We start from the raw sequence: 10,358 nt of genomic DNA, 5'->3' as shown, positions 1-10,358 counted from the left end.
AAACATTGTTATTGAGTTAGCCTTGGAGGGAGGGGAGGAAGAAACCGGTGAGGGTAGAAGAAGAGGAGGAAGAGGAAAAGTCAGTTGCTAGGCCTGCTTGGGTTTGGTAGAAGTTTGACCCCTTGGCTTATCGGCTCATAGAATATTCAGGATGCTGTTTTTTTAGCCTTGTGGGTGGTGATTGTCCGCCTGGTTTGGGGTCACCAGTCTGACCTTGGGTTGCAGCCACAGGTTGGAAGGAGTGAAGAGTTTCTGTGTGGATTTATATTTTTTTTCTGTGGTTTTTGTGGGGTTTCTTTGTTTGTAGAGTTTTTTTAGCCCTGTTGTTGGCTAACTTCGCTGTAAATTCTTTCTTTTCGTTTTTAATAATTTTTTTTTCTTGATTTTTCAAAAAAAGGCCTTAGCAACCATATTTTGTTTTTAATCTTTGAGTTGGTATGGCTAGCACCGATTTAACAAGTAGAGAGTTGTAAGGTATGGCTCACACCAATCAACTAGCTGGTATAATTTTGATTGAAGTACATGAAAAAAATTCTCAAGGGGTCCCTTGAGGAAAGGAAGTAGGCCAGGCATACCAAACCTCTATAAATCGTTTGAGTCCTTTCTTTCTCTTCCTACTTTCTTTTGCATTTAATTTTCTATAAGCATTCATTACATCTTACTCATTGCAATACTAAGAGGAATGCAATACTATGTTGTGAGAAAATAGTTGCATTAATTAACTTGAGCAATGACTTGCATTGTTTAAAGAAAACTCAATTCATCCCCTTCTTCATATATAGCTACAAGTAAAACTTTTGAGCTAGGTATTAACATTCTTCATTGTACTGTTTTCTATGTTTTACTAGGATATGCTTTGATACCTTTTAATATGGCTCTAAAACAAAACTAATGTAGGATGGGGTAGGGGGCCTTTTAATTTAAGATGAAGGGAATATTGTGGGTTTTTTGAAAATGAAGGACTCCTGAATAGATAAATGGGCCTAATTAAGGATATGTATGAGGGTAAAAAAAGCAGTGTTTGAACATTTGTTGGAAAAACATCAGATTGCAATTACAATAGGTCTTTACTAAGGCTTATCACTTTCTCCTTATTTATTTGCACTAGTCATAAATTAATTGACTAAACGTATTTAAGAGGTCCTATATATAGTGCTTTATTTATTTTTTGTTGTCATAGTATTAATTGATGAAACTAGTAAAGGATTAAATGCAAAATTCGGTTCATGGACAATTATATTAAAAACAAGAAGTTTAAAATATGTAGGACTAAAATTAGAGTAGGATGGGCAAAATGAAAGGATCCATCCAAAGTCTTAATGTGATAGGCAAATACCACTTTAGTTAAAGAAATCTATAAAATAGTTGTAAAGCAAGTTATGTTGAATGGAGCAGAGTGTTGAAAGTTAAAAGTCAACATGCCTAAAAAAATGATGGTGGAAAAAATGAAAATGCTGAGATAAATAAGTAGTAAATTCAAAAAATACATGGTTAGAAATAAAGTCATACAAAAGAACCTTGGAGTAGTTTGAATAGGTGATAAAATGAGAGAAAGTAAATTGAGATGGTTTGGTCATGTGCATAGAAGACTATCTACAACACCTATTGGAAAAAAAATGATCTATTACAAGTTGAAGGGGCTAGAAGAGCTATGGGCAGATAAAAAATGACTTGGGTGGAAGTATTAAGTAATGATTTAAGCACCCACAATTTAACTACAGATATAGCACTAAATAAAATGGAATTGTGAAACAAGATTCATGTAGTTGGGAATAAGTCCTAGATAATGACGCTTTATTTTACTAGAGTGCACTTGACTCTTTACTAGGTGAATGAAACTTTTACCATCATAGAATAGAATTGATTTATCATTTTATCCTGTTGCAAGCCTAAGTCACTAACAAACCCCACTAGCCAAATAGCTTCCCTTGGCACTCTCTATTGTTTTGTAGTGGACAAAACAACAAACTAGTTTAACATTTCTTTCCAATTAATAACTCCTCCTACTAGATGAAAAATATACCTTATCATTGAACTAAAATTGTCTAAATCACCACTATAATCAACGTCAGCAAACCCAATCCACTTATCTATATGAGCACTTTTTTCAAATAGAAAGCCCATATCAAATGTGCCCCTCAACTATCAAATAATCCATTTTTGCTATACCACAATGCTGTCTCCCTAGATTTTTCATGTACTCAATCATAACATTGATGGCATGAGCAATATCAAGCCTAACACATGCCATTACATATGTTCCTCCCAACAACACTATTATATATGGTATAATTGTCATGTAGTCTCTATCTTTATTAGTTCTTCATGAAAACTCTATTGATAACTTGAAATGCTATGCAAGTGGTGTTTGAATTGATTTAGCATTTTTTAAGCCTTTCTAATTTTTTTTTTAAATATTTCTTTCGAGAAACCCATAGCTTGCCTACTTTTCTATCGTTGGTGATTTCCATCCCAAGGATCTTCTTAGTGCCCCAATATCCTTTTATATCAAACTTAGTGTTGTGCTTGGTCTTTTACTTTACAACTTTCTTCATGCACTTATCAAAAAATTATTATACAAAACCCATGATTGCTAGTTTGTGATTGTGGTTAATCTCCTATACTCCCCCTCAAGTCGGAGTGTGTATGTCAAAGAACACCCAACTTGTGAATAATGAATTAGAATTGAGTCATGCAAAGGGGCATCATGAAGAAGACATGACCAAGTTGTTCATTGGATGGATGATGAGCAGTTTTAATAATCCCTTTTTGTAATTTCTCATGAACCATATGGGAGTCAATCCCAACCTGTTTCATATTTTCATGAAACAATGGATTTTCTGCAATGTGGAGTGCAGCTTTATTGTCACAAAACATATTGACAAGGTGACCATGTGACACATACAAATCCCTAACAGTTGTTGTAGCCAAGTGATTTCAAAGCAAGTGGATGCCCATGGCATGGTATTCCACTTCAGTGGATGAACATGCTACAGTATTTTGTTTCTCAGACCTCCATGATATGGGAGAATTACCTAATAAAATGCATTATCTAGTGACGAAGTGTTTAATATCTTTACAACTAGCCTAATATGAATCATAGAAAGCTTGCAATTGTATGGTGCAATTTGAAGACAAAAGTATTCCTTGCCCTAGAGATTGCTTGATATAGCAAAGAAGACAAGTAGTATCTATATGGGGTTGGTGAGGATAATCAACCATAAATTGAGAAAGAACCTGAACAGAGAATGCAATATCTGATCAAGTGTTGGTGAGATAGAACAATCATCCAACTAGGCGATGAAATTGAGAAGGATCTGGAAGAGCAACCCCGTAATTCTTGGAGAGCTTGAGATGATGCTCCATGGGTGTAGTGGTTGGGAAAGAGGCAAGAAGACCTTCATAAGCTATTCAAGAGATAAATGTCCTTTTTTGGAACGGGCAATTTCAATTCTCAATAAATATTTGAGTGGACCAAGATATTTGAGTGTGAACTTGGAATTAAGTTGATCCTTTAGAGAAGATATGGTAGACATGTAGCAATGATGCTGTCATCCACATAGACCCATATTATGGTGGCAATGGATCTAATGCAATGCACAAAAAGAGAGTAGTCAGATTTGGATGGACAAAACTAACTTGGATGGAAACATGGGAGATAGTGATGATAAACTATTGTTAGGCTGCTTCTTTCAAATCATACAAGGAATTCTTCAGCTCGTACATAGAATGAGAGTATTCTTCCTCCAAATATCCACAAAGGCAGTCATTGTTGACATTAAGTTGATGTAAATGCCAATTGTTAGTTGCTGCCACATCCAATAGAACTGATATAGTAGTGAGTTTTGCGACAAGATCAAAGGTATCATGATAATCAACACCTCCTTTCCAGTTGTACCCTTTTCTACCAATTGTGCCTTGTAGTGCTCTATTGTTGCATCTAGAGTGCATTTCACCTTACACCTTATAGACTCATTTTCATTTGGTAGCTCATTTACCTGGAGGGATAGTGGCAAGAGTCCATGTGTTATTCTCCTCAAGTGCTTGTATTTCTCTAGACATGACATCATACCATTTTAGATCCTGAGCAGTTTGCTTGCATGTCCTAGGCTCAAAACAAATAAGATGGCTATGGGAAAATTTTGAGCGTTGAGAAGGTGATAGCTGATCATATGATTAAACATTAGAGAGAGAATATTTAATTACTTAGAATGGATGAATATGGTATAGGAGTGGATGAATCACTCATGGTCATACCACTAAGATATGCCTCAAGGTAACGAGGAAGATGAGAAACATTGGTGGTATTGTGAGGCTGTGGTGAAGGAGATAGTGGCTGTGAAAGGTTTGCCTAATTAATGAGCTTGTTGAGTGCAGGGTTCAAGGGTAAGTTGTTAGGTGGTTCTGCAATAGGAATTGGAAAACAGGATATGTAGCTGGGTTAAGTGTTTTAATCTCCATTCTTGTGCTAAGTTTAGTAGTTGATAATGCAATCAATAGTTGTTTCACCTAGTTTAAGTAGTGAACTCATTAGACACTCCACCTCCAAATTAAATCATCGAAGTTAACTATAAGTTACCTTAATTAAGGTAATGGTGATTGATCAAGCATTCTGGAATCTCTAAGACCAAAACAACATAGTAGTTTGAAGATGCTAGCTATAGTTCAAATATAAAATGGTAAACCCGGCTAAAAAAAAGCACCAAGCATTGAAGATTAGTTTTTGGTTCCAAATAGTTTTAACATGAAAATTTGATGCAACTGAATCATTTTAGATGCAAGAACAATGGCAGATGACAACATACATCCTGTTGAAACTAAATCTAGCCTTATATTTGACAAAGTTTTTAAAGACCTCATGAATGAGTTACATTTGTATCTTGTCTCTACAGGTTATCATTTTGATTACTGTGCCATCAATTTGGAGGTTGACAGCATTATTATTATGTGTGGAAAAATGGTTGATGGTATCTTGCATGTGAAAGACGTATGTAGGAGGCCACAGGAAAGGTGCACGTACATTAATGTTAGGCGGCTCATCAGCTTGAAAGCAATCAAACCCAACTAGCGGTTTATACCCCAGATGAGTGTTTTTTTATGGATACCACCAGATTAACTTGACAGCAATCAAACCCAGCAACATTAATTTCCCACAGATGTTCATGATAAGACCAACGTAGACCTGTTAACCCATCTTCACATCTTGCTAGAAAATTAGGACCTAGAAGGCAGACTTTCCCCAGGTGTACAAGGTGTCATTGAAGTCCGAGTTTTATACTTTTTCCCCTCTTTCTTAAACAGGGCAGTTTACCAAATAAAGCTTCAGAACCCGGAAAGCCAGGAGCAGCTGTGCAACTGTTGTAGAAGTGACTCAAATACTTACTGTGGACAATGGTTCAACCCCCAATGCCAATCCTGATTCCGATGCAATCTGACGATGACTAAAACACATGAAGAAACAGTAGAATAAATGCGTCCCCGAATAGTGATTATACCTATTGGAGCTAGATAGGATTTTTACTTGGGTGGGGGAGTGGGGTGAGGGAGAGTAGATAAAGAGAAATCAAATAAATTTATCTCTTTTATCTAGTGAAATGAAAGCCATTATCCGATGGATACAAACGTAGACCATGACTATTTGTCGAAGCTATCTTGTTCATATTATGCCCCTCTAAGCGTATAAGTAGTGCAGGAGAGAGAGATGTAGAAAGACAAGTCAGAAAAGAATGGCATGCATAAATGTAAAGGGGTTCTGTAAGAGGGCATTCGTTTGTGGCCAGGACTATTGGCATTTTCATACAAAAGTTGCAAGTGTTGAGCTTTGTGGAATACGGTGCTCGAATAGGATTTGGAGATGGTCTCGTGAATATCAATGGCAAGGACGAGCCTAAGCCAAACCTTTCTCGAATCTTCTTTATACAAGAGAGAGAAAGAGAGAGAGAGGGAGGCAGCTTTTTAACTTTTTGGCTAAGCTAGTAAAGAAAAGATAGAACCCGATAAGCACGCGTCAGTGGGGGAACTCAAACACGAAAGAAATTAATGAGGAATCTCAAGGTTATTCCAACATAGGGTTAGATACAGGCAGGACAGGAGAAAAACAGAGATGAGAAGAAATACTTTCAGTGGAGCGACTGCGATGGGGTTCTCTTTTTAACGAAAGCGATTGCCGACTGGGACTGGCCCAGTCAAAGCTCCAAAAAGAGTTGTTGCCTTCTACCAACTATACGTGTGCGCCCCTCGATTGGGAGTGAAATAATTGTCCTCATATGGGGTAGGGTCCTAGATATAGAAATGGACACGATTGACCCCCAAAATAAAATTCAGGCTATTGGGATCATCTCCCCTTCTCTCTCTGCATTCATTCCGCAGTACAACTCCGTTTCTCTCTCTCCCTCTCTTTCTTCTAAATACATGGAGCCCATGCAAAGTTGCAAACATACTCTTTTACCCACCTTCACCTTGTTAACGAACTTGAAAAGTAAAAAACTTAAAACGGTTTCTACACAAATATCTACACACTGCTCCCACGTGAAGTGGCATCCAACCAAGTGTTTACATCCACTCACTTCCCACAACGTGGCTTCCTCTCTCTCTCTCTCTCTCTCTCACATGGTCCAGTATTAATGAGCACTATAACTTGCCCACCTGAGAAAAAAGATGGCGAAAAAAGATAACTCTTTGTCCGCAATAAACACCAGTATATCTGGCCGGGCATGAATCCTGATGATCACTCGCCATATCAAACCCCACCCTACCTTCTCTCTATATATGGAGATGGAGGGCTTATCTTTCTCAACCTCCATCGGCCCCAACTCGGCAGAGAAGGGACAAGGCACTCTCTATGCAATGGGTTATGGTGCAAGAGATGAGATGCCACACCCAAGTGGTTTTGTTTTATAGGATTAATCTACTTGAAACAGAGAGAAATCCTTAGCCACGTTCGTCCGTACAAACTGGAGGAGGTGCAGATGTTTCCTGCTTCCTTCAACAGTGTTACTGGTAACTCCGTTTCGTTCACCGACTATGCCATGTTGGGGGAGTGGAGAAACTTGACCGGTGACTTCAACTCCAAACAGGAGACTACTCCCTCATCTTTCTTCAACTTTCCTCCTTTCTTTATTGACTGCTGCAACAACATCCAAGACGATGACAACGATGGTGGCATGTTTTTTCAACGCCACTACGAGCTGCCTTTTTGTCAATTGCTACCACAGCAAATATTGAGCACGAAGCTCAGTCCGAACACCATCGTAGCTGATCCAGCCGCAGCCACCCACAAGTACGACAACCATAATGTCAACAACAAACCGATCGGTGATGTCAATGCCTCGAACACAAACAACTGCGCTGGTCGCATCTCCCCTGAGCGGCAGATACTGCGGAAGAGATCAAGCAGAAAGAAAGATCGTCACAGTAAGATTTTTACTTCTCAGGGCCCGAGAGACCGGAGAGTGAGATTGTCCCTACAAATTGCTCGTAAGTTCTTCGATCTTCAGGACATGCTCGGCTTCGACAAAGCAAGTAAAACTGTGGAGTGGCTTCTGAGAAAGTCAAAGGCTGCTATCAGGGAGCTTGCCCAAGGCCTGCCAGAGATGAAACCCAGCTACAGCGGTGCTTCCAAGTGTGTTTCTTCGACGTCTCAATGTGAAGCCGTGTCAGGAGTTGATGAGGCCGCCAACGCCGGAGACTGGCAGGGGACCATGCCTGCCGCGAAGAAATCATCAGTGAAAGACAAAAATAGATTTCATCCTGTGGCAAGAGAGTCCAGGGCAAGGGCAAGAGAAAGGGCGAGGGAAAGGACAAGAAAGAAGATATGGAGCAGAAGCCTTGAAGAATCAAAAAGATGTCCTGCTGAAGCGATCCCCGGAGAATATGGATATGATGAATGGATGGGTTCCCACAGCCATGAAAGGAGGTCTTCCGCGAACATGGTAGCTGCTGAGGTTGAAGGAGCAACCTCTTACTCAGTAGAGCATCAGGGGCCTACAAATGACATTGTTGTGGAACCTTTCATGGCTGCCACCAACAAGTCGAGCCCGTGTTCGATCTTCAACCAGCACGAAAATGCAGTATCACAAGGATTGTTCTGCGACAACAGCAACAATAACGACTTCCCTAATTTTTCTGAAAATTGGGAGCTCGACTATCTCGATCAAATACATTCTACCTACTGTGCTATGAGCAACTTGCAATTATCATCAGAAGACGTACAAGAACGAATGCCTATCTCCATTTCCTATCTACCTTAGACAGTCGTTTTGAGTCTCAATTTTCAGATTGACAAATCTATGGCAAGCTTTGAGAGGCCTGCAACAATTAAGCATCTATGCTGTTAGCATTACTCGTGTCGGTGTTGTCTTTCCTTTAGCGTACGTACGTATCTGAACACTAGACAATGTAAGCCATGCTTTTCCATTTATTTTTTCATTTCCCTTTTATATTTTCCTATGTAATTCAAAGTGTATTTTTCTTTTTTCAGATTATGAATTATTATTATTATTATTATTATTATTATCGTAATTCATAGGTGGGGTATACAAAAAGCAAAAAGTTACAGAAAACGAAAGTTTAGCGAGTTACGCAATAATATTAATCCTCAGCATTTCTTTGTGGCATTTAACTCATTTGATATGTGGGAGTATAAAGTTCATGGAAATATTTTCAACATACGTAAGGTATTTGCTTCAGTTCTTTTAAATCATCTTTAAAAAAGTTACTAGAATCATGCGAAGATAAAAATAATTGTTAACAGAAAAAGATATAGTTTATATTGTTTTTCTCTTTGCTCTTTAAAAGCCCAAAGGGTCATTTATACCAGCTGTTGAGCTATCCACTTGCAGTAAATGTCCACAATTAGTACACAAGCAACTAGAAGTGGGGAATCTCTCAAACAAAATTAATAATAATAATAATTATTATTATTACATTATTATTACCTTTTGAAAGTAAGAAATCTTATTCTCAAACATTAGTAATATTTATTATTATTTTTGAATTTAAATAACAAACGTTGGATTGTTGTTATTGTTATTATTATTAGTGTAAAAAATGTTTGATAATAGATATAATATTATCAAACAATAGTATTATTATTCACTAAATCTAACATTTTTTTTAATTAAAAGTTGAAACAAAGGTAATTATAGCGGTTTATATATGGGAGTTCCTTCAGAAACGTTTGTGTGGAAATTATGTTCTAGAAAATCACATGGATCATAGTGTTGAGAAATTATTTGTGTATCAGCAATACGTTTGTTGTAAATAGATACTGTAGATTTAATGTGCTGAAGATGAATATCAAGGTATTCAGCAATGGAGAAAATCGTGTCCACTGTTGTTCGATAATATAAGCAAGGTAATTACTCCCCTATTGGATTTCAGTTGGTTATTATGTTTTTGTTACAGATATCTGGGCTTTTGGTGAACTCATTTTTACAGGTTTGGTCACACTTTTCTGATGGAGTTGGTGGGTTCATAAGTGATCATGTAAGGCTATATGGAATGGTGGATAAGCCCCAATGTGGAATATTAGTATTTTACATTCTGTAAGATGTTAAAATATGAAAAAGTACCGACTTAGTAATATCAGCATGTACTTCAAGGAGTCTAAATAGGTAAAAAAAACTTTCTTTGCTCCAGGTATAGAAATATATGGTTATGCCCTAAACAAAATCTATGGAAGAATAGTAGAAAACCAAAGTCTTTTACATCTTGAGAATGATTCTAGAAGAGCAACTAACTTATAAAAGATGAGGAAATAGTTGAGGAAATCCAATAATCTAAACTGCTTTCATATCTTAATGGGATATTAGAAAACAAGGTTATATCATAATTTAAAATCTATCATGTCAAAATTCCTATCATAGTTAATTTTTTTCTTTTTATTTTTTTTGAAGGGGTAATATTAAAGCCTACGAGTCATAGTGTTGTGAAGATTTCTACTACTATCCCCTTTTCCCTTTCTTTATTTCAAGTGAAATTATTTAGTTTTGGAAGTGATTACTTATTCCCAAGGTTTTCACAAATCAGAAGCTGGTGTTATCATTATTTAGTATATGCTAACAGAATTAGGCAATGAAGATAACGCATGAAGGACACAAATCCAAAATTTTCTTTCTTAAAGAATGCGCTTTCTTTAAGAGATCATGGAAAAGGTTCCTACCATGATGGAAAAGATGGATGATATCTTTTCTTATTTACTTATCAAAAGAAAATGATGACTGAGAACAACTATTTTCTTGATTCATTAATGATGAATCTATATTGTTACTTACTGTCTTTATTTGTGACATCCCATTACCTTCTCCTACTGGATAATGCATGACAGGTTACTAATGACAACATGCTGAAGATGCCTG

General features: G+C 37.2%; 1 protein-coding gene across 1 annotated transcript; it reads left to right on the top strand.

Moving 5' to 3' along the window:
• Positions 1 to 6,682: 6,682 nt before the first annotated feature.
• LOC148863525 (uncharacterized) lies at positions 6,683 to 8,502 on the top strand. Its single transcript, XM_088979875.1, has one exon. It carries the CDS (start codon positions 6,969 to 6,971, stop codon positions 8,247 to 8,249), a length of 1,281 nt encoding a protein of 426 aa, XP_088836001.1. The 5' UTR covers positions 6,683 to 6,968; the 3' UTR covers positions 8,250 to 8,502.
• The last annotated feature ends 1,856 nt before the right edge of the window (positions 8,503 to 10,358 follow it).

This window comes from Nelumbo lutea, chromosome 3 (assembly GCF_056320005.1).
Source record: "Nelumbo lutea isolate HS-2025 chromosome 3, American lotus-T2T, whole genome shotgun sequence".
NCBI lineage: Eukaryota > Viridiplantae > Streptophyta > Magnoliopsida > Proteales > Nelumbonaceae > Nelumbo > Nelumbo lutea.
Note: the sequence above shows the minus strand (reverse complement) of the source record. Positions and strands in the feature narration are given on the sequence as shown.

Coding starts and splice junctions, on each gene's coding strand:
- LOC148863525 (XM_088979875.1), top strand. CDS start 6,969: ATGTTTCCTGCTTCCTTCAACAGTGTTACTGGTAACTCCGTTTCGTTC.